The sequence below is a fragment of the Suricata suricatta genome, chromosome X, assembly GCF_006229205.1.
Source record: "Suricata suricatta isolate VVHF042 chromosome X, meerkat_22Aug2017_6uvM2_HiC, whole genome shotgun sequence".
NCBI lineage: Eukaryota > Metazoa > Chordata > Mammalia > Carnivora > Herpestidae > Suricata > Suricata suricatta.
The window spans coordinates 19,281,360-19,309,027 of record NC_043717.1 but is presented as its reverse complement, the minus strand read 5'-3'; the positions used below and the strand labels follow the sequence as shown (position 1 = coordinate 19,309,027).

The 27,668-nt window shown below is 41.1% G+C and overlaps 1 protein-coding gene across 2 annotated transcripts in view; it reads right to left on the bottom strand.

Annotated features, from left to right (window-relative positions):
* Positions 1 to 27,549, bottom strand: part of POLA1 (DNA polymerase alpha 1, catalytic subunit) — a 302,841-nt gene extending 275,292 nt beyond the window's left edge. For both annotated transcript variants that reach the window (XM_029930723.1, XM_029930724.1), the window contains exons 1-13: positions 27,463 to 27,549; positions 22,355 to 22,479; positions 19,871 to 19,967; positions 18,866 to 18,946; positions 11,185 to 11,300; positions 10,662 to 10,724; positions 9,734 to 9,826; positions 9,224 to 9,311; positions 8,733 to 8,934; positions 8,468 to 8,646; positions 2,745 to 2,857; positions 1,867 to 1,983; positions 365 to 439 (exon numbers count right to left, since the gene is read on the bottom strand). In XM_029930723.1, the coding sequence (XP_029786583.1) occupies positions 365 to 439; positions 1,867 to 1,983; positions 2,745 to 2,857; positions 8,468 to 8,646; positions 8,733 to 8,934; positions 9,224 to 9,311; positions 9,734 to 9,826; positions 10,662 to 10,724; positions 11,185 to 11,300; positions 18,866 to 18,946; positions 19,871 to 19,967; positions 22,355 to 22,479; positions 27,463 to 27,505 (1,392 nt within the window). In that variant the 5' untranslated portion in view covers positions 27,506 to 27,549. The remainder of the gene's footprint in view (positions 1 to 364; positions 440 to 1,866; positions 1,984 to 2,744; positions 2,858 to 8,467; positions 8,647 to 8,732; positions 8,935 to 9,223; positions 9,312 to 9,733; positions 9,827 to 10,661; positions 10,725 to 11,184; positions 11,301 to 18,865; positions 18,947 to 19,870; positions 19,968 to 22,354; positions 22,480 to 27,462) is intronic.
* Between the last annotated feature and the right edge of the window lie 119 nt (positions 27,550 to 27,668).

The following is a 27,668-nucleotide window of genomic DNA, read 5'->3' as shown; positions in this document are numbered from 1 at the left end:
TGCCTATCACAGGAGCAAGAGCAGCACTACAGCGACGCTACCGACGGTCCTCTCTCACCTTTTCGCTGCTCAAAAGGGACACTCCAACAGACTAACGATGTGGCCTTCACTCCACTTGACAAGCGGTTGTGCAGTCTCAACTGATTTATTTAAAGATGCATACTTGAAAGCCTGAGACAGGCAGCATAACCGGTGTTCTACGTGCTTAAATTAATTTGATCCATTTTAATTATTCATTACTGTAAGCCCACCTCAATGAACTGTGGGCTTGAGAAGCCCTGCAATACTCCTAATTGAAAGCCAGTTGAAATTTCAAAAACAGAGGAATGTCATTCTCAACCAAACCCCAGTAATTTTGACTTACTGCATATCTAACTTCCAAGTACTCAGATTTTTCTGGAACATCAGGTATCTCAAAAGCATAATTCTTTTCCACTTGCTGGAGACAGGAGGGGGAGGGGACAGGCAAAAAATATATAAAAATAAAAATCATTAACCCAAAACCTTCACAAATTAAAATGACAAGCATTACACATACAACACATGCCCCTTTATTCAACACTGAAGAACCTAGTATCCTGATAGAACACAAAAGTCAGTAAAGCCAAAAGGGCACCCCTTCCCCTTTCAACTAGGCCTAAAATACCCAGTGACAAAATGCTAAAGTTATCTTAGATACTAGAGAACTTAGAAATATTTGCATTCAAGAAAGGCAATAAAAGATTAAAAATTTTTATAATGTTAATGTATTAAATCATTTGCTACTCTTTGATATTAACCAATTCTATCTTGCTGGAAAAATTACTAACTAGTATTAAAATTATATCTCCTATTTATTAGTGCTTGTTATTAAGTACCAAGGACTGTTCTAATCATCTAACATGAATTAAGTGACTTAACTCTTCCAACAAGCCTTGAAAGAGGGCCCCATTTCTCAGGTGAACAAACAGGCCCAGAGAAGTCACGCAGCCCTTATCCAAGGTCACACACAACAAAGTGGTAGGGCTAGGACTTAATTTTTTTTTAATGTTTTATTTATTTTTGAGACAGACAGCATAAGCAGGGAAGGGGCAGAGAGAGAGAGAGAGAGGGAGACAGAATCTGAAGCAGGCTCCAGGCTCTCAGCTAGCTGTCAGCACAGAGCCCGATGCGGGGCTCGAACCCACTGTGAGGTCATGACCTGAGCCAAAGCCGCTCAACCAACTATACACTCTTCACCATTATACCACACTATTTTTAGAATTTTACAGGACTGATCCATCAGCCATAATTCCAGCTCAAATAGTTAAGAACAGTCACCTTATCATCGGTAACTCAATCCTCCCTTTGCTGAAATCACTGTAAAAGTATGCTGAGCTATGATCTCCTATGATGATGGTTAAAGATATCACTGATTTCACTAAATCAAGGCCAATCCATATGTAACACATAAATAGAATATTTTTATCTTATCAGAAATAGCACTATAGTCCCCAATTTTTAAATATAACACCTTAATCTTCTGACCAAAACGACTTGCCAGTAACTAAAACTAATAAAAAAAAAAATAAAAGAACAGAACAGTTTCTTTACATTTCAGAAAAAGAACACGAAACATGCTGCCAAGTTTTGGAAACAATTACTTCGCTATGTTACCTATCTAGTCAAATTCATGAAAATTATTTTTTAAGTAATTTAAAGACAAAAAAAATTTTTTTACAAATCTAACATACCAGTTTTACATTGGTATCTATGAAATTTCCATTCCATGAATTATAGCCACAAAAAACCCATTCTGCACAAAGAAATTACAGAATAACTTCATTTCCTGACTTAACAAAAACAACTAATAAACCATGCTGGAAAAAATTATCACCAAATACAAACCTTAGACTTGAACTTCATAATTTTATATTTTGCTGCTATTTTCTCATCAAATTCATCATAAACATCCTTCATTGTAACTGGAGTTTCTGTTTCTTTTCCTGTATTCAGATCAATTTTCTGCTCTCCCATGGGGAGAAAAGAGAAAGGAAAAAAAAATATCTATATATGAGATCTTTTCAACAACCAGAAACCCAAATCTCATACAATTTTCATCTTCAGCCATTTAAACATTTAAAAGAACACTCTTATAGAGAGATGAATTGAAAGATATGAAGAGAACCCAAAATGGTACTAAACCCAATGCCCAATCCCCCCAATGGCATCATAAAAGCACATCAGATAAAAATGACTGATCCTACAAAATGAGAGAATAGTGTTGTAAATCCTGACTAAGAAGCTTCCCAGTTCAGCTGAGATCTCAGGGGAGAGGTTGGGGTTGGGACGGGAGTGTGGATGTTAAGTCTCAATTTAAAAAGGAAGAGCAAATGGAGCTGACCTGGCTGAATGGCTGTGGAAGAAAGGGTACTGCTACCTACAGAGCAAAAGCATGAAAATTGGGCCAAATGCCCGGGGACATTTTAGAGCCATATATTCCCAACCGCGATTAGAATGGAAATGAGGGGTTGAGGAGAAGACAGCATTATATACTAAAACGCTCATTTGAATACCCATGAAAAAACCAGTTTTACTCCATTTTCTCAACCTCATTTTTCCCAACCTCTAATGGAGCTGCTGACAACCGGTGGTCTCAAGGCAAGCAGCAAAAAGGAAGCATCAAGGCTTAATAACTTTGGATAAGTCACAGCCCCGTTGAAGAATATGGTTGGTGGCAGAACACACAATGTGCTTAGAATTAGAGGGTAACCACTAATGATTACCATTTCACGGGGAAGGAAGTAGAGTGTTCGCTCGATGTTTTTCACCATGACACAACAGCTCACGTGGGTTTTGGCAGATGCAATCCAAACTTTGCCAAACAGAAATACCACACCTAAGAGAGTAAGGGAAAATGGTGAGAAAAGAAGTATTTCAGTTACATCACATTAAAGGTGCAGTATAAAAGCTCACTGAATGTGTCCACACATTCATGCCTTCATGACACACCACTTTTTACAGTAAATTTGCATCTGCTGCCCACTCCCCACCCCAATTCCTTTACACAATACTTAGGCCAAACAACAATATCACACTAGTAAAATGTGACCACTGAGATGACAGGGGACAGAATGATTCTCTAACTTGGTATAAACATTTTCCCTAGCATTAGAGACATCCCAGGTAAATGGAGACAAACTTCAGTTTACTGGGGAGACACCCCAAGTCTGAGTATCCACACCTGGGGAACTACTGAGACACTCCAGGTTAAGTAGAAACCCCTGGGGAAGTAGGGAGACATCCCAGGTCAATGTAGACATAACCTCAGAAATTAAAGAAATACCCTAGATCGGTGTAAGGAAAAAAAAAACTTCCCTAGAACCACGATTACCCAGATTAAGAGAAACCAAATAAAAAAGCAAACTGTTCTCCAACAAATCTCCTATTTAAACCTTGTGGGGGCACCTGGGTGACTGAGTCGGCAGAGCATCTGACTTTTGCTCAGACCATCATCTTGTGGCTCATGAGTTCAAGCCCCACTTTGGGCTCACTGCTGTCAGCCCAGGCGCACTTTGGATCCTTTGTCCCCCACTCCCTCTGCCCTTCCCCTACTTGTGTGTGTGTGTGCTCTCCCTCCCTCTCTCTCTCAAAAATAAACAAACATCTAAAAAATTTTAAAATAAAAATAAACGTCTTGTGAAGTGTGAGAACACTTGCTTTTTGGCACTTGTACTTAAGAATAAACATTCACATTCATGCGTAAGAATAACTATGTACGATACATCAGTATTTTTCTAGATGTAAAATTGCATTTGGAGAAAAAGGTAATAGACCTCATGTATCCTACTCCATATAATAAGTATCTCATAATAGGGCTCAACTACTATCTACTATTTTACCCTTTTTATCTAACTCACTACTTAAAAATCTCGATAGGTGGTGCTTAACAGGTTCGTTTTTCTTCTATTCCTATTTGACAAATGATCTAGTAACCCAATCAGCAGACAGGCTCCTTTTGAGATTCCCATATAACGTACACCACAAAGTCAAAACAAGCCTTTCTAGACAGACGTCAAGTCACTCTTCACGAAGACTGGACATCAAGAAAGGACTCCAGAGGTTTGTCAACCTAAAGGATGGCCACTGTGCAAAACTCGGAGCTCTGTGCATAATTAGACAGCAGTAATCAACATAGCCACTCAACATAGCCACTTGTCTGAGACACTAAGAAAATTCTGGCACATGCAAAGGGGACTGTTCCAAGGCCAATTACTCCAGTTTCACAAGATAGCTCATCAGTGCTTCCTTTTGTCACTCGTTCTAGTGGAAATAAGACCATCTAAAAAATTTCATTTATGCAGATGATTAAAATTCTTAAAAGAGTTGTGTGATTTTCAGCTGGGTGGGGGAGAAGGGGAGAGGGAAGGGAGGACTGTGGGGAATGATTAAAAAAGAAAAAAATCACAGGAGCTCAGAAAATTAAACGTCATCCTCACAACAGTCAGAGACAAAGAAACAAAATTCTATGCAAAGAAAAATAAAGACCCTAATATTGGATTCACAGATTCAAATAGCTCATTTTACAGTCAAACTAATATCACACTTCATGCAACACATTTGACACTGTTTATGCCTCATTTGCCACAAAAAGATTATGGTAAACAAAGATTACATTCCCCCCAAAGTTACTAGCTGCAACCAGGTGCAGTCAGGATTATTCAACCTTGAAAAAGTCATAATGAAGACAGGATATCTTCCCATATGCAAAGAGTAAGATTCTTTTCATAATTATGGAGCATTCAGCAACAACTGACTTCCTTAGAATCTATAAAAAAGTGAGACACAATAACAGGGTCTTGGGGAGTACTTCGTTTTTATTAGCAGCATTGATTTCACCAAGGCTCAGGGATCATTACCTGCTATCATGAGGAAACCGTTCAACCCCCTGAGATTAAAGGACTTTTTTTTAAGCCATCCTTTTTAATCCGTTGGCATCAATCACAGAGGACGCAGCTTAAGAAGTGCTGCAGAACAGCAGACTGGGCTGTGGGTAAGAAGCCGAGAGCTCTGGCCAGTTTACTTTGTGAAGCCTTAGCTTCCTCTTTAACTAGACCAGAGTGTCTGAGGCCTTCTCAAGCACTCAAAATTTCCTTTTACCATAGCATTTGCAAGACAGGCCAGTAACAACTAGTACCTGTATCAAACACAGAATACTTCCCAATAGTGGTTGAAAAGGCCTATCTTTGACTATGGTTAGTACAAGGGATTCAGTAACAATACGTGTCATAAATTGGTGGCTTTCCTAACATAGCTGCACTTTAATGCCTCGATCTTAACTGCCAACAACTACTACTACAGACAAGCACTAGCCAATAGAAATTTCTGTGACGAAAGAACTCTTCTGTTATCTGTGCCACCCATGGATTTAGCAGCTACTAGCCACAGGTACCTATTAAAGCATTTGAAATGTGGCTACTGGCTGAGAAGCCAAATTTTTATTTTTATTTCATTTTAATTACTTTAAAACTAAATTTAAAGAGCTACATGTGAACAGTGGCTACCACAGTGGATGATGCAGCTCTAGACCTTGTCCTGTGAAACGATGCTGTTTCTAAGAGTATCAGCAAGTAAACAAAAGGTGCAAAGAATAAACTCATTTTCACAAAGGAAATAAAGAAGACTGTTGCTTCTTCAGGTTCTAATCCTTGGTACTTGGCAGCAGGCAATCTGAGGGTTGATAGGCGGATTATCCTGGGGCGGCGCCGCGTCTTTCTGCGTTACCTGTTCTGCCCCCAAGCCGCTAGGAGGCCTCAAGAGGCAATCTCAGCAAGAGCAGTGAACGCACCTCTGGTTCCTTGAAACCTTTCACGTGCAGCTACAGGACTGTCCATAGCTGCATAGTTCATTTCAATGGACATTTATGAAATACCCACTGCGTGCGTGGCATTAGGCTGGAAGCTGGAAACAAAAGGTCCCAGGCATCCAGGAGTTAAATAAAAGGCTTTAGAGCAAGAAAAACACAGAATCAGATCTTTACAGAATAGTATAACACTGCAATAGGAAAGAGTCTGATGCGGTCCCAGGGAAAATGATGCTGGTCTGGAGGATTAGGAAAACGTCCAGATGACGACACACCTAGGCCGAGACAGTGAGCGCATTCCAGTCAAACGCAATGAGTACAGGGACATGCTATCAAGGAGAGCAGGTACATATAGACAACTATCTAGAACTCAAAAGTCATACACCGCAGGTGTTGGAAGGCTTGCTACGGAACTTGGACTTTATGTTGTAGACAGCATCCACTGAGGTGTGTTTCTGGATTTTTTTAAACAAAGAAATGGCATGGTCAGAGCTCCCCTTCTGAGCAATCGCTCTGGCGGCACTGTAGGGGATGATAGCTCAGGGACCCCTCAGGAAGCTCTCACAATGGCTTCGGTAGGCAAGCTGGGATCAGAGGTGGAAGTTGCCAGGAGAAAGAGACGACAGCCCATCTACTTTAGGAGGAGAAAACTAACCAGATTTGGTGAGAAAAGTGAGGGAAAGAAGCAATGGAGGCTTGTGCCCGAGTCTCTGGTTTTGATGGGACCATTAACCAAGACAGGGCATCAAATCCAGCACCGAGCGGATACAGCAGGGGGATTAGTACTAGAAGGGCAGGCCCACCACAAAGCACAACGCCAGCAAGCCCCCCAGGGGTGCACTCCAGGGAGCGAAGCAGGAGACACGTGAAGCACACATGAAAATGGTGTCCCCTGAAGCTGTACAATGGAGCAGGCCTGGGATTTGGCAATGGATGGGAAATAATTGCTCAGCCTCACACAACCCCACTTGCCAGTCTACCTTCCCCTGGCGAGTAGCACAGAGGTAGTGGCCAAACAGGTGAGGTCTAACCAAACAGTCTTGTCACAGCTAAAGAAGATGCCATTTCTAAGATGGCTAAGGTATTTTTTTTTTAAGATGGCTTATTCTTTACCTACAAAACAAACACACTGCAGTTCGCTACTAAAATGGCTCTGCAGGTATCCCTATGCATTTGATATGCTGAGGCCTATTAATGCTTCTGCCTCTCCTCAGAGACACTGGTAGCAACTCTCAAGTCGAAGTCAATGCCTAGTTACCATTAAGATAAATCTGGCCTCCAAGTCTGATGGTTAATGCTTACTCTGTTTACTCATTCACTTGCTTTACTGGTACTCTATTTTCACTGGACGTAGCCTCTGGGAAACTACTTCAAAAAATACACAGTTGCATCTACCCTCACATCCAGAAATGGATCTGAGTGAAGGCAATTCTTTAAGAATATATATGGCATTTTATATTAACCCGACATACCTTGGCATGCCCAGCCCTGTGGTGAAGAAGGGCTCAAGGAATTAAAAAAAAAAAAAAAAAAAAAAAAAAAAAAAACAACAACAACCTAGAGAGCCTCCTGGCTTTGTCTGAGTCAGAATTCACAGTTTCAGTTCATTCGGAGGAGGACCTAGGAATCATCCTTGATTCCTCCTTTGTTGTCAGCCCCCATGTCAATCCATCAACAAATTCATGTCAAAATACATGTGAGATCCATTCACTTCTCTCCTCCTCCACAGCCACCACTAGGCCAAGTCACCAAAATGCCTGCCCTGGGCTGAATGGTCTCCAGGCTCCCCGCACACACCTACGGATTATCCACCCAAACTGGAAGGCTCCTGTTAAACTATCAACCCAAGCATGTGACTACCACTGCCACTCCACCAGCACTTAAAATCCTCCACTGCGGCCCCCTCCAATCTTAGAGTGAGCTCTAAGTTCCTCAGTGTGGCTTTCATAGCCCTTCATTACCTGGCCTTTGCCTTGGTCTCCAACTTCATTTTCTACCAACCTTGTCACCTGATTACTATGCTACAACCACACAGGCCTCCCTTCTCTCTCCAGGCCGCTGTGCTCACCAGGTCCTCGCACTGAAATGTTCTTTCCTCAGCTCAGCATGTGCCTCAAACCTCAGCCCATGGTGGTCTCCAAAGACAGGCCCTCCCTGGCCATCCCCCAACTAACTACCTTCATAACATTTATCAACTCACCTTATTTCCTGCCCATTTCCCCCCACCCACGCCCACTGCACTCAAATGTAAGCTCCATTAGGATTGGGAATTTGTCCAGCTAGTTCACACCATCTCAGTGCCTGGCACACAACAGGTGCTCAACTTGCTGAATAAAGAAACAAATTAATGACTGATTTCATTTAAAATAAAGTACATAACTACAACTTCAGATACAGCGAAGGTGAACAAGCACAAATTCCAAAATCACATATAACTGGTTTTCAGGAAAAAAACATTTTTAAATATTATTCATACCATAGCTCTTCTCCACCAGGGTTTCTCACACACTTCACAATGAATGAATGGTGCTCTTTTACAACACATGTATGTGAGGACAGGACCTCTGCCAATTAGAATTACCAAAGCATCTAAGGGAAAGGCACCATTCTGTATTAAAGGCATACAGTTCCCATACGTGTGATTACCTGGTTGGGTGTACTGATCTTCGTAAGCATCCAGCCAATAAAACTGAAACACTTGTTCCTCATCAGCCCCTTTCACCAGTGGGAGGTGACTGGAATCCACTTGGACTTCCTGGGCTAATAAACTGCTGTCATCTTCCTGATCAATGTCCCAACAAGAAACATCTGGGAGAAAATTTCCTCTGCAGAAATCACACATCAAAAACTTTCAAAATCCAACTGAGTAACTGGAGTGCCCCCTGCCAGAGAAGTCACAAAATGCTCTTACGAGTAGGACGCGGCCCCTTTCCCAGGGTCTGCCTCCTGCTTCACCCCCTCTGCTGGCTCACTCTCTTGGTCCCAAGTCTCGGCAGCCATGGGCTCCAGGTCTCCTTCCTCAGCTTCCATAGGCTCATCAAAGTCACCGTCCTCAAACTTCATTGCCCCGGAGTCCTGCTTGTCCTCTCTACACAGAGCAGGCGCGGACTGTCCTGTAGGCGTCGTCACACATTACCATCATGTACGGCTGCCACGTGACACAGAGGCGTCCCCAACACAGCAAAAGCGGCCTTTCTCCCACACTGGACCTGCATTCCTGCTCAATCTCCAAACTGGAGGTTTTTTACCTTTTGCTGCTATGGATTCAAATCTTTCACCCTTAAAGCTGCTATCATAATACCTTCAAAACTGCCTCCACTTCCTCCTTCATGGGGCCTCCATTTCTGACAGCACTTTGCAGCCGCTCCACACCCTTGCAGCTCTGACTGACATTAGACTTACCAGCAAATTCAGCACATTTGAGAGGAACAGAAGCTAATGGAGGCTCCTTCCTTGAGACAGAGGAAGCAGTTTTTCCTGAAGGAAGTGCCTGTAAATATTTTTACATGTTCGGTCAGTTAAAACCTGCATAGTAAAAAATATGCAACTGTCCTACCCTGACCGGAGAAAATGACAGTTCCCCATTTATACAACAATTTTATGTATCATTAATGTAATAGCTTCCATTATTTTACTGTTACCTAGGTTTACAAAAAAAATACTTGTTTCCAGGAAGAAAATTATTGCATTTAGCACAGCTGTAATACCTATAATAAACACATACTAGTTACTAAAAATTTACTATGAAAGAAGCAGGCAGATGCTATTTTTGAAATACATGAAACTATATAATGAAAAGGGAGTCCTAATTTAAAACAAAAGTCAAAAGCATTTCCCTCACATAGGAAAGAAACAAAGTAAGTTTTAAGCAATAATATAAATCAAGATTGGAGGTTTGTCCACACACTTTACCTTGGGGGTACGCACAGAGAAAGGATTCAGTGAATCTCCAACAGATCTTTTCTTCTTTGGTATCACTATAGGTGGTGGAGTTATTTGAGGAGTCTTTAAAAGGTGCAAGACAGACATTCAGCACCATGCTTGGCTTACCACACAACAGAAAAAGTACACATCTGCCCCCAATGAAGCCCAACAAGCAAAGCATTTTTCCTTCCCTGGTCCCCCAGATCTAGATTCATGTTCTGCAGTTACTATATCAACAATACCAGACTCACTAGAAAACCAGGAGAGAGATTAAATCCACCTCTCACCAATTTTTTCTTTTTACAACTTAACATACTTACTTTTTCCCTCCCCTTCCAAGATATTACATGTAAAAACTGTCAAGCTAGAAGTACACGTGTTGGTGTTGTTTTAACGAAGGGTTACTTAGAAAGAAACACACCTCTAAATGAACTTCGTCTCCATGTGAAATAGCCCCAGGGCAAATCCCCAGAGGAGCTGAGCCTGTCTGAGCCCTCTCAGGGACAGCTCACTGACTTCCTTCACTCTCTCTCTGAATTCAAGACGAGGATCTCATGGCTGACTGTGCAGACTGACAGGCTTCCATCTATTTCAGGAACACACACTGCAGCCACGGAACACAAGCAGCGTGCACTCCCAGAACTGACTCGTGCATACTCTCACTACCACAAACACATCCCCACGCAGCCCCGTCGACATAATTGCATAGCTTGTAACAGCTGGAAACTACTCACCTAAAGTGCTAAGAAACCAATTTGGAGAGTTGTTTTTTTGTCGGTTTTGGTGGGGAGGCAGGTTGTGTTGTCGTTGGATTTTTTGTTTTAAATTGTAGCAGCAGTCTGTTTTGCAAAATTACTAAACTGTATCTTCAGCCTATGCCCCCCATATATTTGACAACTCCCAGAGAATGACTTACTTCAGTGTTCAGATCTTGTAGAATGTCACCCAGCAGATCATCCTTGGACAAGTCAACAGCTTTCTGAAAATTATAAAGAGCAACAGAATGAGAAAGTCCTGCACTTCACAGCCCTCCCTCCCCCCACGCCATGTGTCTGTGAAAGGAAGAACCCAACCAGTCAGGCCTTGCCTCTTCAGCCCCCACCCTGAGGGCTCATCTACTGTCACAGATATTAACCACCACCTGTGTACGTGAAACTCCTAAACCTAGAGCCCCCATCCTGTCTTCACCCTCATTCCAGGATCCTCCTGCTAATCAATAAAATAAGCACCCTGGCCATTCACTTTTCTATATCGAAGTTCCAAACAATGAGATACCTACATTCATCTAGCAATGCACATCCAACTTTGTGAAAGCGGGGAAAAAAAAAAAACTAAAATATCTGAGGTCAAATACATAGAGCACCTATTGTCCATATAATCAAATACTAAATCTATTTCTCAAAGGAAAACACAAAATATAAGGGAACCATGAAACTCACATCTGCAGTCTTCTTCCCAGCACTCGCAATGAACAGTGACTTGATACTGTTCGGTTTTGTCACCGCAGCCTTCTTTACATTCCTCCTGTCTTTAGTACGTGCTTTATCATCTTTTCCTGGTGGAATACAACTTAGTCATAAACATGTACAACTAAAAGCCTAGTCACCTGCCCTCTGTATAGGAGAATGAAAAGAAAAACATAAAGAATTCAAAATACAAAAATACAGGCGCCTGGGTGGCTCAGTTGGTAGAGCACGCGACTCTTGATCTTGGGGTCACGAGTTCAAGCCCATGATGGGCGTGGAGCCTATTAAAAAAGAAATAATAAAACAAAATACAAAAATTTGAGATTTTATACATGGTACACAGGGAAGAGTCTTTAAAAGCAGCTTAATTCAGAAAAACTAGGACTAAATGTTATTATAAGAACTGATGATGGGGGACCTGGCTCGCTCCACTGGTGGAGCATGTGACTCTTGATCTCAGGGTTGTGAGTTCAAGCCACATGTTGGCCATAGAGATTACTTAAAATATTAAAAAACAATGTATGAAACACTAGTTAAGTATCAGGATAGGTTATTAAGTAGGACTGTTTAATGACTATTATTAGTGTAAATAGAAATCTTTTTAAAAGGCAGGATTTTTTTTTTGTTTTTTTCTCCAAGAGAAATGAAACGATCAAGCTCATCTGGAATGAAGAGATTGGCCTACCAGCCTTCAGCAGATCATCTTTTTTAGTGCTATCCTGAATCTGGCAGGAAAAGTGAACTATGAAGAAACTAGATTACCAGTCATGGGAGTGAGTATAGCATTCTCATTTCCATCTCCTGAGGAACAGCAACCACCCACACGCACACGCACACGCACACCCACACACGTTGTGACAACACTAAATGGCACGTAAACATTTGCTCACAAGTGCAGAACAACTTGAGCCATGCTTTCTCTTACTGCCATGTGTTAATCACCTATAAACTCTTCTAATATTGCCAGTTTTACTCCCTCTTTCTGATTTGTTCCAAAAGTCTCTAGCTCAAAAAAACCTAGAATGAATAGTTAATACAGTGTGGCATAAGAATATTCACACCAGGGGCACTTGGGTGGTTCAGTCAGTTTAGCGTCCAACTGCAGCTCAGGTCATGACCTCACAGTTCATGAGTTCGAGCCCCGCATCGGGCTCTGTGCTGATCGCTCAGAGCCTAGAGTCAGCTTCACATTCTGTGTCTCCCTCTCTCTCTGCCCCTCCCCCACTGGTGCTCTGTCCCACTTGCTCTCTCAAAAATAAACAGTAAAAAAAATTTTAAGAAGATATACATGGATGAAATAGAAAATTGATATCCAGACATGACCAATTTACTTGCAAAATCTAGCATGTAATAAAGGTGGCATCTTATATCACTGAAGAGAAGATGGACTTTTTAACAAGCAATGTTGGCTATACAATTGTAAAGAAATCAGTACAGTACCAAACAAATCACAGATCAAAAATTTTTAAATGAAATATGCAAATATTTTCAAGTTTCTTTGTAACCTAGGTATAAGGAAAGTTTTTCTAACAGATTCAAAATCCATCTGCAAGAAAAAAAAATCGATAAAGTCAATTATACGTGAAACAGGTTTAAAGATAAAATGTAAAAAATCTTTTGCAGTGCTTTGCAGATAAAGAACCAATTTTTCAGATTAAAAAAAAAACTCCCAGGGTGTCTGGGTGGCTCAGTTGGTTAAGCATCTGACTCTTGATTTCAGCTCAGGTCATGACCTCAGAGTTCATGAGTCTGAGCCCCACATTGGGCTCCATGCTGACACTGTGGAGCCTGCTTGGGAATCTTTCTCTCTCCTCTCTCTGACCCTTCTCAGCTCATGCCCAAGCACTCTATCAAAAATAAATAAACTTTAAGAAGAAATTCCCTGATATTAAAAAAGCCCCAAGGCCCAAAAACAATGTGCATGATAAACATGAACCTACAGCTCACATTAAAAAATATATAAAGAGCTGGGGCACCTGGGTGGCTCAGTCAGTGTGTTAAGCATCCGACTTCAGCTCAGGTCATGATCTCATAGTTTGTGAGTCTGAGCCCCACATCAGGCTGTATGCTGACAGCTCAGGGCCTGGAGCCTGCTTCAGATTCTATATCTCCCTCTCTCTCTACCCCTACCCTGCCCACACATACTCTCTCTCTCTACTTCAAAATTAAACATTAAAATAATTACAAACAAAAATATATAAACAGCTATTAAGTTTTATGAAAAGACGCTCAATTTCATCTGTAAAAGAAACACAAATGAAAACCACACTAAGATGTCATGTCTCACATAACAAAGTGCCAAAAATCCAAGAGCCTGACAATGCACTCTGTTGGCGAGGCCATAGGGTCTAAATGGACACTCATACCGTTCATGGGAGTGCAAAATGGGACAAGTGCTACAGCAATACCTTCTAAAATACCAAGAGCACTCACTCTCTGAGCCAGCAATCCTCTTTGTAGGAGTCCTCTCCGAGGAAAACACCACACGCACAAAGTTATTCAATGCAGAATTTTTTGTGAAAGCAAATTATTGAAAATCTAACTGATAACTCAGGGAAACCATTTGAATACACCATCATCATATGTTTATACAGTAAAATACCATGCAATTATGTAGAAATAAGTGAGTAAGAAAGAAAAATCTCCATGTGCTAATATGGAATGGTTTTCAGGTCACCCTGTTAAGTGAAAAAATACAGAGTATAAAAGCATCCATAGAAAAATCTCTCTTGTGTAAGAAAAAAAATAAAAATATACCCAAAAGAAATGAAAACAGGTGTTCAAACAAAAACTTGTACATGAATGTTTGTAGCGGTACTATTCACAATAACCAGAAGGTGGAAACATCCCAAATTCCATCAGCCAATAAATGGATAAACAGCATGTGATATAGCCTTGCAATGGAATATTATTCAGCCATAAAAAGGATGGAAGTACTAATACATGCTTCAACATAAGGGAACCTTGAAAACATTATGCTAAACGAAAGGAGCCAGACACAAATGGTCACCTATTTTATCATTCTATTTATCTAAAATATTCAAAATAAGCAAATCCACAGAGACACAAAGACTAGTGGTTTCCAGGTGAGAAGAGAAGGAAGACTCGGAAGTGACTACTTAATGGGTAGGAGTTTCCACCTGGGGTACTAAAAATGTTCTGGAACTAGTAACAGTCAGGGCTACAACTTCAATTATGATAAAAACGAATGTGAATTTATCTGCAATAAAAAGGACATTTTTTCATGTACCTAAAAATGAAAAAATGTGTAGGACATTTGTGAAAAACCCAAAGAAATAATTTTCTATTGAAATCTTTTGGCAATTTAAAAGCAGAATAGAATTAACGGCCAAAATGTTTAGAATACAAAATACAGGTCCTAATACAGGGTATCAAAAGAGAAGGTCAACAGAGGTTAATAGTAAGGAAGGTTTCATAAGCAGGCTTTGATCTCACCACTGTAGGTTAGTAGTATCTAGAGAGAAGGACAAAATGAAACAAAAGAATAGGAGTCAACAACTGATGTAGAATCTTCCACAGTTTGGGTACTTCTGTTTTTGTTCTCTTCATTTTCCTAGTCATGTTTTTTCATTAAGACTTGGTTAATATTTTGTTTCCATTTGAAAACATGTCACAGATCGGATCCACACCAGAAAGTTGTCCTTTTACATCTATGCAAAACTCTCCAATTTCTTCTAAGTCTTCAAAGTGGATTGCAGAATTCCATTTCCCTTCCTAAGATCTTAGGGACCTACTGGGCTCTCCTGAGAGGCACTAAAGCAGTGGGGACTCATGGATGAATGGTGGCAAAGCATGGAATAAAGACCTGTAAAACTCTCTCTCCTTCAAAACACCAAGTCATTCTCTTCACTGATGTGTTACTGGGAAGAGATAACAAGATGACAATGGAAACAAAAAGATGGCTCATGTATTCAACAAATACTGCATACCTTCTCTGTACATGCTACTGTGACTGGCACTGAGATGACTAGGACATGGGTCCTATAATCAGAAGCTCCGGGTCCAGTGCAACCTAACTTACAGGTAACAAAACTCATGTCTAGGTAAGTGATGGGAGTCACTCAACATGATACAGACAACTCACAACATAGCCAGAACTCAAAGTCCTCCTCAGTTCAGGGGGATAAAAGGCACACAGGCTCCTTTCATTCTGTTCTTCGTGAACATACAAGAACTACAAATACACAATTAGCCACACTGCTACCAAAAGGTACCACTGTGTAGAGTTCCTACATTACACAGGTTGGCAGAAGCCAGGAAGACAGTCCACACATTTACTTTAACTAATGAATGACTAAATATCATCGAAAATTAAAAAAATATATACATCCTTATTTTTTTGTAAAAGGAAATATAGGAAGGATAATCAGAAAGTATTAAAAATGGTTACCTATGGAAATTGGGTACAAACCAAGTAGAAAGCACAGTGATGCAAATAAGATTTATCTGAGTCTCGATCTCAGTATCATTTTGATTGTGAAACCATGAAAATATTTTATTCAAAAAATAAAATTAAAAACAAAGAATTCTTTAAAACCCTAATTTGAATACAAATGCAAATGAACCTAGGTAGTAAACTGATAAAATAGCACACAGAAAAAAATGACTTCATAAACCTTCCAAACACAAGAACTATACTTCTTTAACTATACTTTTATAGGTACTAACTATACTTCTATAATAACTTCTCTAACTATACACTCTTAGAACTATAACTGCTAAGAAATTATTTAGCCATTTTTACGTTACATATATTCACAGTGTTGTTCAACCAATCTCCAGAACTTTTTCATCTTTTTTTGAAGTTATTTATTTTGAGAGGGAAAGAGAAGATGTGAATGGGGGAGGGCAGGGACAGAATCCAAGGAAGACTCCACACTGATAACGCAGAGCCCGATGCAGGGCTCGAACCCAGGAACTGTGAGGTTATGACCTGAACGAAAGTTGGACGCTTAACCAACTGAGCTACCCGGACACCCCAAACTGCAAAGAAATTACAAACTTCACTTAGAAAGGCTGTCAGCAGACATATTGGTTTAGTAGCTCTAAAATCTCTTAAAAATTATTTTGTGTGTATTTTAAAGGACAAGGGTTTTCACTGTGTTGAAGGCAGATACAAATATAGAATTGGAGAAGACAAAGTAAGAACCCTGTGACACTATATTTGAAATGAATATATCAGTATAAAATCATAACAGACATACATATAAAATCTCTTAGTCCTGTTCACTAAAAGGGCTAGAAACCATTCCACCCAGGAGCAAGGAGTACCAGCCATCCTCCAGATCTGAATACCACTCGCCACTGAAGGAGCCATGATTCTTGGGGGCAACGGTTGATTCCAGATCTGTGACAGGAATAACACAAGGAGAACCTCGAACATCTTGTTGGCCCGGGAAGCAAGGAAATGCTCAAAGACTGGTGTGGTCGTGTCAAAAGGACACAGGAGGCAGCTCAAAGGAGCTCCCTCTGCCAAATTCAGGATAATTTGAAAATCAATAAGAAAAATAATGATAATGGATACTGAACTGTAACAGTAACTTTATTTCAATCTTCAGAAAAAAGTGATCTTTTTTAAAAGGACAGAAAAAGTCATCAATATATGCTGAGAGCACTGGGTGATAGTTGGTAGGTGGAAGATATACACATGATCTCAAATTATCACCTTATGTACATTAATACAAACATGGAACGTTAGCTTTATAAGGAAGAGATCTGAGAAACATCACTTTAGTCAAGAGATCCAACTTACTATCACCAAGAATAGGACAAAATGATTTTATGTGCCCCTGATATGATCAGCGGAAAGGATACAATTTCATCTATATTGCATTTTTGTCAAAATATTTAACCTGACTCTATACACCAAGAAGCAATAAGGCAAATCCCAGACCAGCCTGGTCCCTTTAAAGATGTCAAGTTCATAAAAGACCAAAACAAAAGCCAGAGAGGGAGGAGGAGACGGATGGTGCTGTGCCATACTAAGTAAGACTCAAGAGACATAAAAGTTGAAGAGAACTCTGCATTTGAAAAAAAAAAAAAAAAAGCTATCATTTTGGGCTACCTGGAGAAATCTTAGCTTCAACAATAATATTAGATATTATGAGAACAGTACTATAGCTAAGTAGACAAGTATCCTTGTTCTTAGGTCACTGCTGAAACCTGTAGAGGTGAAGTGTCATCATGTTTACTTTTAACAAGCAAAACTTAAGTCTGTGTATATGTGGTTGGCAAGGGGGAAGAGGAAGTAAACAAATGTGAAACATCCACAAGTTAGGGCCCAGTCTTTCTAAAAAAGGGCAAGATAGAAGAGATTTTAGGCTTTGTGGCCACACACATCTCTTATGCTGGTGCATATTTTTTGCATTTTTCTTTTTTTAAAAAAACACCTTTTAAAAATGGAAAAACAAGGTGTCTGGGCAGCTCAGTCAGTTGAGTGTCCAAATGATGATTTTGGCTCATGATCCCAGGGTCGTGGGATCAAGCCCATATCGGGGTGCGTGCTGAGCATGGAACCTGCTTAAGATGCTCTCCCCTGCTTGCACTCACTCACTCTCTCTAATAAAAAAAGAAAAAGAAAAAACCATTCTGAGCTGGGGAGCTACAGAGTAACAGGCACAATTTCCTTCTGGGGCAATGAAAACGTGAAACCAACTGTGGTGATAGCTGCAAACTCTGTGACTATAGTAAACACCACTGAAATGTACACTTTAAACAGGTGAATTGCATGGTAAGTGAATTACAATTCAATAAAGCTATTTAAAATAACCTGGCTGTGAGTGGCCGTAGTTTGCTGACCCATGATCTACACTTGGTGATAATAACAAAGCAAATCAAAAAAACAAATACTAAAGACAATTCCCCTTTTGCATTTTAGAGAAACTAAATCAGGCCTGTTTACTAAAGAAAGAAAGAAAGAACATTTTGTCAATGATTACGTAGCTAAGGAAATCTGACACATTCATTTCATCATTTTAAATTTTGATTAGACAAAGCAAGTTAATTACTAAACCTTATTGTACTAAACTACTATCAAAGAGCTAAAATTTTAAGTGCATCAATTCAGCAGGAATTAAAAGACCTCAATTACTGTTGCAGCTCTCAAAGTCACCAAGTCTAAAATGACCACAGAAATGAAATTCCAGGGACACCTAGGTAGCTCAGTTGGTTAAGCGTCCAACTTCAGCTCAGGTCACGGTCACGCAGTTTGTGAGTTCGAGGCCTGCACTGGGCTCTGTGCTAACAGCTCAGAGCCCAGAACCTGCTATGGATTCTGTGTCTCCCTCTCTCTCTACCCCTCTCCCACTCACGGTCTTTCTCTCTTTCTCTTTCTCTCTCTCTCTCTCTCTCAAAAATATTTAAAAACATAAGAAAAAAAGAAATGAAATTCCAAAATAAAAGACCAAACTCTTTGGATTATAGAGACACAAAACTTCCTTTAGTGGTCTGTTTTTCTTTTTACATTTAATTTTCTACATAACTATGCTTCTCTCAATATTAGGACATATTTCACACCTAAAAACAGTTGTGGTAGGTCCTTTACCCTTAAATGAAACCATGTCAAAGTACCAAGTCATCTCAAATTTTAATGCTTTAAATCTCGAAAGGGCACTCTCTTGGAAACAAAAGTTACCTTTCTCGTAAGAATCAAGGGCATCATCTTCAAGGTCATCATCAAAAATCTCTCGGCCGTCCTCCACATAGCCAATACCATCTATGGGAACAAAATTTTAAATTGGAATCAAGTTTCTAAAAGCGGCTAGTAGTATTTTAGCAACAACAAAACACCTTTTATACCCGCTCAGATGTTCTCCTGGCCTGTGCCATTTTTAAGTGTGGCAGAAATCTGTTCGGATGGGTGTCAGATGAATCACAGCATCTACACAGCAGGTTTGCTGAGTCAAAACCAAAGGAAATATGCTATGCCCATGTAGGTGAGCTAGGGAAACAATGTGGCCCACAGGATCAAAGTGTGCCTCCACAGGATGCTCAGCAGTAGTCTTACTCTATCAAACGAATGTAAAGTGTAAGAATCGAGATCACAGAGGTCCAGAAAAGCACCTCAGTCTCCCAGGGAAAACTGGCAATATAGCTGAGTCCAACTGCAGAAATAAAAACATAAATACGTTTGCAGATGCAGTCTACACCCCTCCCTGTGGTTGGCAATCACACCTGCCCAAGAAGTCACACCCACCAAGCAGGAATCAGTGGGTTTTCCACATGGGCTCTAAGAACAGAGACCAGCCTCTGCCTGGAGCTTTCCACTGACCAGCTCACTGTCCATGCATATAGCTTCGTGTAATCCTCAGAGCCACTCTGTGCAATACGTAGTTTTCTTATCCCCACATCACCTGAGGGTGCCCCACAGGTATGTGGTTTCTCCTGATTCCTACAGTCACTTCCTGGAGGACTTCTACTATCTCCTGAGATTTGTGGCTGGATTCTCCAAATACCCTAAAATAAACCTTGTATTGTACTGCCTCTGCACTCTCAAATACCGTACTTGAGAAAAATCTGAACCACGGGTATCATCTTCACAGTGTCTTACGTCTGCGCGTGCACAGCAGCAACTCCACCGCATGAGACTCCACAAAACACAACTAGTACAGCATCTAGGAGGCCATTTCCTCCCGCATACCATCATCCACGATCCAGTCATCATCCTGGCGGGCCTGAACCAGCTTTGAATACTGTTCTTCATCAACTTCTTCATACACACTTGTGAAGTCCTCAACCTGCCATCAAACAAGTTTGGGAAAGCTTCAAACGGAGTGAAAGTGTTAAACTCTTCTGATGAAAAATCGTCAAATTGAAACTGGAATGGCAGCCTGAAGGAGTAGCTGCAACCAAATCATGAGTTCTGACATTCAACACCACTACTAGGTTTTCCTTAAATAGACATCAATTAACTTAGTATTCCTTTTAGGTGGGTGTTAACACAAGATATTAAATGATTCCATTAGCATAATACACTTGTCACACCATCAATTACTCATCTACTCCATAAAAAACAAACTGAATTATAGCCAATTCTTTGTTAGCTGCTTTGGGGATTATTCGCTTGTAACTTCTAGACTGGCTTCTCCTGTATTTAGCAAACCCATAAGGCATGCCAACTCCCTCTCCAGTAGCTGATGATGTCACGCAAATTGACAATTTTATTAACTATTCAACCAACCAAATATAGTTCAAAGGGAAAGTCTCTGCCATCTATCCCCCTCTCCAACTCAGCAAAAGGAGCACACTCTAGATTGTACGGCGCACCAGAAACATTTCAGTGATCCCGGTCTGCATTAGCACTGATCCCCCTACCATTCTCAGGCCCTGACACTGCAGAGACCGGACCGCTAAGCTAGGTGAAGGGCAAGTCTTCCAGTCACATGAGCTGCCTAACTGCCGGAAGGCCAGAACACCTACAACTATTGGCATGAACAGAGCAGACCGCTTGAGCACGGTTTCAGCAACAAGCAGAACAGAGGCACAGCACCTCAGCTGCTATGGTAACAGGCCATCAGCTTCCCAGAGGCAAATGTGGTGGGCTGCTTAGAAGAACTCAGAGACACCTCATTAAAAATTACCCCCTTGTCTCCAGAGTTCAACTGGGAAAGGGGGTAGAGGAAATGACTAGCTCCAGCAGAAGAGCTAAGACCTCAGGAAAAGTGGCTTGCACACGGAGCTTTGAGAGCCCAATGTGCAGAGCTGCCAGGACTCCTGCCACAGGTACGAGACATCTGATGATGACACAATCGGCTTGGTTTTCACCTGCTCTCTCGTCTGCTCCATAGGGATCACTGGAAAATGTTGATTTGGCCTTTCACCCTTTGGTAACAGAAACTACCTGCCCTGCCAAATTATGACAACCCGAACACAAACCCATTCAATTATTATCACTATACTGACCAAGTTTCTTTTGGCAGGGGAAGCGAACTGGCAGGATGACTTTTGTTGGTTGAAGTCGATTAGGCATACTTTGTCTCTTATTTAGCTCACTTAATATGCTATCAAAAAGATAACACGAAACTATTTTTAAAAATTATTTTCAGTAAAAACTCATTTTGCCTCTATGTCACAAAACAGTGCTACTGCTTGGCATGAACCCTTAGAGCCATGCAATTAACATGAGTGATTAAAGAGAAATCAGTCACATTGTTTCAACATCTGAAATGCCCCCACAGAACTCCTTTATATAAGTTCCTACATTAAAAATGCTTTACTCCTGCTTTACTGTAATCCTTTTAGCAACCCTCTGTGATCTGGTCGACTCACTTTACTTGAGTGAATGATGGCGAATGAAAAAAATACTCTTCTACTTTCTTAATTGCACAACTCAGTATACGCCATGGTTAAATATGCATATTCTGAAGCCAGACTGCCTGTGCTCAAATCAAGGCTCTGCCACTGACCTCAGGATTCTCACCTGTGAAATGCTGTTAATCACAGTATCTAACTTTTTCACCATTACTAGAAAGATTAAATAAATGAACCTGCCTAATATCAGTTGGCGTTACCATTATTTTCTAGTATTAATTAATCACCTTGTAGCCCTGAGGCAGCTAAGATACTCAGGGAGCACACTGAAGGGGAAGCCAGACGATGCTATCTAGACAGTGACCACTCTAGTTTTCTTTTCCTTTTGTACCTGCAGGCCAAAAGGGCATCACAGACAATCTTACACATAGGACACAGCAGAAGTAAGGCTCAAGTCCTTGCAGATTCAACCCTTGCAGATGAAATTAGAAATAAAACTTTTCTCCAAGAACTAGTGCGTGGCTAAACTGCTCAAAACCTTAAGAATAAAGTAAAAGTATTTCTAAGTTTCCCCCAACAAAGCTATGGAACTTACCAAAGCCACAGTGTGCTTATTAATAAGGAAAAAATTGATCTGCTTTCAACAGAACTTTAATAGCACCTGTAAAGTGCCTTACAGGAACTTCAAGGGCCAAGTACTTTACATAATGTGAAATCTACTTCATGCTCATGTCGGTTTAACAGTAAGAAATGAGTATCACAACAAGAGTAAAATATATGCTTATTTCTCATAAATGACAAAGGGGACATAAAATACCTATAGGCTATGAATTAGATAAATCACAGGAGAAAAAAAACAAAGAAAAATACTTACTTCATATTTATACTTCTCACCAGCTTTAGCTCTTTTCAGTCTTTCTAGAGCTTCCTGGCGCCCTCTCTTTGATTTCTTTTCTCGCCTGGATCGAGAAGCTATAAAATTCCCTGAATCTGACATAGCTGAAAAAAAGCCAAATTTACATGAGATATTACAAAACTGTCAGCCATCTTTCCTCAGTAACAGGAATGTTTCTAGCCAATAGTAATAATTTTAATATTATAGAAAAGATACTTTTCATGCTGTAAATAGTAAGTTCACGAAGGTCATATTCATGCAGCTCTTGTGACTCCAGAAATTTTCTCTAGACCCAGTTAAAACAACTAAAGCAACTGTTATTTTTTTCCTCCAAGAAGAGGAAAATTCCAAATTCAAGTAGTATCTTATGGAGACACTACAGAATAGAGATCAGCCATTAGTCCATAACCTTTCCATTAGAAATGACAGGTCATAAGTAGAGTTATACAAGGACAATTCATTTTGTATTCTTCTAATCAACATTTGAAAGGCTTTTTTTAAATGTTTTCTATTTATTTATTTTAGAGAAACAGACAGCACGAGCAGGGGAGGGTCAGGGAGAAGGGGAGATACAGAATCTGAAGACAGGCTCCAGGCTCTGAGCTAGCTGTCAGCATAGAGCCTGATGCGGGGCTTGAACCCATGAACTGTGAGATCATGCCCTTAACCGAAGTTGGCCGTTTAACCACCGACTGAGCCACCCAGGTGCCCCTGAAAAGCTTTAAAGGAACATCTGCTTTTTGCATTGTACTAGGCGCTCTGAAAGGCACAAAGATCTGAAAGACAAGGTTTGTGTACTCACAGAATGTATAACCTAAAATGGGATAGTTAAGTAGCAACTAATTCAAAAACAGTCTTTAGAATACTTGCCCTAAAAGAGGTGCACATAAAGTACTTGGAATTTCAAAGCAGGAATCAAGTGAGTGGTTGGCAGAAGTTAACAAGTAGGGCTCTGAAGAGACTGATTCCTTCACTAATTCCCAGGCCTCACTCAGTCGGTTAGGACATAAGATGATAGTGCAAAATTACAAAGATTAAAATGTATTTTGTCAAAAATTACTGGAATATCAAAAGGCCTCACTGTTCATTCATTCAACTTTTGAATTATTCATACTCTTGCTCATTATAAACTGACCACCACACACATACACTGAAAAGAGTTTATCCACAAAATTAAGACTTTCATTTACCAGCTAAAGAATAACCAAGTCAAGCGAGACAGTGCCGCCTGCCAGCGTGCGTTTCCGCTTAGCACGACTGCCATCTAGGTCTGCGAAATTGAGTATTTTATTGTATTTGGTGCTAATTATTTTATAAAAAGGAGTAGGCACAGAAAAGAAGTATTGATGAGATGAATCCTAAAAGCTCCAATCCCTCTGGAACATTCATAACAACATTAAACTGATGAAGTGTTTAAAATAAAAGATGCAATTTAAAGTTAAATTTACATGCTGACAATAAACTGTTGAAAACTAGATCTTAAAGGTGAAGCATAATTAGAGATCTTATTTTTTCTGGCTTTCTGGAAATGGAATCCCTTTCTACCATCTCAGTCTATTGTTTGACTTTTGCATTTGACTTTTAAATCCATCTTCAGAAAAGCATTAAGTGAAAATTAAGGGAAGCGGGTATTTAATGATGACAGCAACAAAATCTTGGGTGTCACTCAAATGATTTCAAAAAATCCTGAGCAGGCCTACGTGAAGGTTTCAAAGCTTACTGGGTATGACCAATGAAAGTGAAAAGATGGCCTCAGTATATTTTTAAAGACTCCGTGGACTCCTTTAGAAGACTATTCTGACAACATCTATGGTTCTTCAAATGGACTGACTTCACAGGCAATACAGTGCCACCCTACAGGATGTGGGGTACAATTAGAAGCAACACAGAGCTGCCTGTCCTCAATGAGGCTCACAGTCAAATAAAGCAAAAGGACCTGAGGCTCCCACCATCATACAGACACAATGCCCAGTAAGAATTAATAACAAGGTACTGAGGAAGTATCAAAATGAGCGTCGTTAATTTTGCTTGAGAAATCAAGGAAGCCTCCACCACAGGGCAAGTTTCCAACACTGACCCAGAGAGAGGATTAGAATTTCACCTTCATTGTATAGAGGGAAAAGGGGTCGAAGCACAGAAAAAAAGCATGAGCCAAATTACAAAGGGATGAAACTGCAAAGTGCATTCAGAAGCCATGAGGAAGTCAGTATGGAAGATAAATCTGACATAAAAGTGTAGAGTGGAAGAACAGATTAGGGAAAAGCAGCACAACCTGACTCCACCACTCACTGGGTGACTGACATGAGATCACCAGTTAATGCCTCAGAGCTGCAGTGACCAGATGACTTGCTGTTGTTTTTTAAGCTGCCCAGCACCTGAACCTATTTGTGATACTCCCCCCCGCTCCCCCCCCTCCCTTGTAAATCTCGCTTGAACAAAGAGCCCAAGTGCCACTACAGAAGTTGAAAAAGCAGATGCTCTTTCCCAGATACCCTTGCAACTGCAACATGAACATATAAAATAGGCTCTATCAAATTAGCAACACCTGCTCAGACTTTAAGTCAGAAGAAAAGGGGGGGGTGGGCTGAAGGAAGATTCTAGAAGTACCATCAGCTGCAAGAGGATTACCTGGGATCAAAGAGCCAGCAATGTCCCAAGGTACAAACTATAATATCAGTGACTTCCTCAGCAGGCCAGTTTTGTGACACAACTTTAATCACATTCCCGGCTAAGCAGCCCCTTGACTGACTCTCCCATCCTCCTGGAGTTTCTGTGAACAACATATCCTTCTAATCCCTAAAATCCTTCTAATAAATTCCTTCTTCCTACTTACATCAGCTAGAGTTGGCTCCTGTAGCTTACACCTGAGGACTCCGACTAATGCAGAACCTCAGGGTCCTCATCTGTGCAATGGGAATAATCACCTCTGCTCCACAAAGTTGTTAAGCATTAAATGAAGATCCCTGGCTTGGTCTGTACTCAGCAATGCAGAATCCCATTTAATGTTTGTGTTATGTGTGTGCAGATACAGGACAGACACACACAGCCCACACACACCACACCCAGCAGTACCATGTTCTAGCTTCTAGAAAGCAAAAGTAAAGCAGTGTTCACAGAGAAGCCTCAATATAGCACCACATTTAATTAGATCTTTACCATCTCAACTCTAGGAAGACAAAAACCATGTCCAGCTTACCTACTACTGTAACACTGCCGCACCAGGGCCCGGCAGACCACCTGTACCTAGTAGGTACATAATAAATATTTGCTGAATGAACAAATGAATAAACCACCGTACCTGCTTTTTTAAATCATTAAATTCTCCCTGATCCCTTTTCATATATAATAACAGCTAGTTATAGACCTTTCAACTTTTCACTGCCATTGTCAAGGTGCCCCACCTTCTAATACCTAAGAGAAAAAAGGCCTAGAATTTTCTTCTTGGAATGTGTCCAATGCTTCATGTAGGTAAGTTAACCGAAAAAAAAAAAACCCATAAGAAAATCCATTAGACGGGTGCCTGGGTGGCTCAGTCAGTTGAGCATCCGGCTTCGGCTCAGGTCATGATCTCACAGTTCATGGGTTCGAGCCCCGCGTGGGGCTCTGTGCTGACAGCTAGCTCAGAGCCTGGAGCCTGTCTTCAAATTCTGTGTCTCCCTCTCTCTCTGACCCTCCCCTGCTCACACTGTCTCTCTCTCTCTCTTTCGCTCTCAAAAATAAATAAATAAACATTTAAAAAATCCATTATAAAAGTTTAAATATTTGGTTCAAGATTACCACCTGATGTGCCCCCATTCTCCCCAAAAGCAGATACTAGCCTGCAACAGTCTTTCCGGTAACAATTTTTCTGCTCTATGGAAAAAATTCTAGTCACAAGTCTCCAGCAACTACTTAATCAACACCATGACTTAAGAGGGCCTCAAGATTACACAGCACCCTCCAAAGAGTGATTTCTTGATGTTCCTAGATGACGTAGTTTTTAGGGTGAAGACAGACACCCTAGTGGCAAATCACTGATGGAGGGCTGCAAAGACTGTTCACATACTCACATCCCACGCTCCACACCCCATTTGTAATCCAGGCCAGACAACTCTCCAAAATAAATGGTCTTAAAAGCAAAAGGCTAGAACAAATTGAAATCTGTGATTCACAACTAGGTGAATGCAAAGGAAGCTGATTAGAAAGCAAGTTCTCATTAATGGTGATGTATCTGAGTGACAGGAGATGGAGCTTGAGCAAAGAAAGTGAAGCATCTGATTTTAAGTTAGTTCACTGAAGTTAAGTCACACTTAGGTGAACTCGGTTCAAAAATCAGAAATCAGACAAAGCCATTTACATTTTTGTATTCTATTTTTGGAAATAAAAGATTACCACAGAAAACGGAGTCATATATATGGCATCCCAAATGCTGCTGAGCTGATGCTTTGAGGGGAGGGGATTTACTAGAGACTAGATTGTGAATATTATTTCCATGCAGCCTTTGAAGAACTTTCCACAGAATTTAAAGAAAAAATTGTTAACGCACAAAGTAGAAATCCATTACCTAAAAAGACAAACCCCATTTGTATCTTGCGGTGACAGCCCTTAGATCTTTCTTTCCTGCTGAGTTACAACGTACAAGCAATTTTCCTGGGAGCTACTATAGAGAGGGCGCACATCCGCTCTGCCCTAGTCCTCAAGCAGATACTTGGGGCCAGAGTCCTGAGATTCTCGGAGGCAAGCCCGTGCCCCCCACCCCCGGAGGCCAGTCTCCATGAAGGTGTGCCCAGCACGTGGAACGTACTCACCAAAAGAAATAAAAAGAAAATGCAGACTCTTGTGGACACCAGGAGTGACACCGGCCCTGCAGGGCGTGTGCTCTGGTTTGCCAGGCGCAAACGGCCCTAAAAGGAAGCACCACCCGATACCAAATGGGTCCTAGCCTGGGGTGACTGAGGTCCGCGCCCAAAAAGACCAGTACGGCGACCCGGATGCGCGCCTCCCTAAGACAAAATAAGAGACCACTCCAGAGAGCCCCCACCACCTGCAGTTATGCCACGGCCCCTACACTCCCCACTCAGGACCCCGCGTGCGGGGTTATCCCTCACCGCTCGACCCCAGCTCGCAGTCTTCACGGTGCACGAGCGCCATGGTCCCGGAGTCTCCCGATTCCGCGCCAACCAGCCGAAACTGGCGCGGGGGCCGAGACAGGCGCCAGGCTGAAAGCCAATCAGAGGCTCCGGAGGCTGCGGACTTCCGCCCGGAAGGCCACTGACGTGCCGCGCCGCGCCGCGCCGCTCCGCGCCGCGCCGCG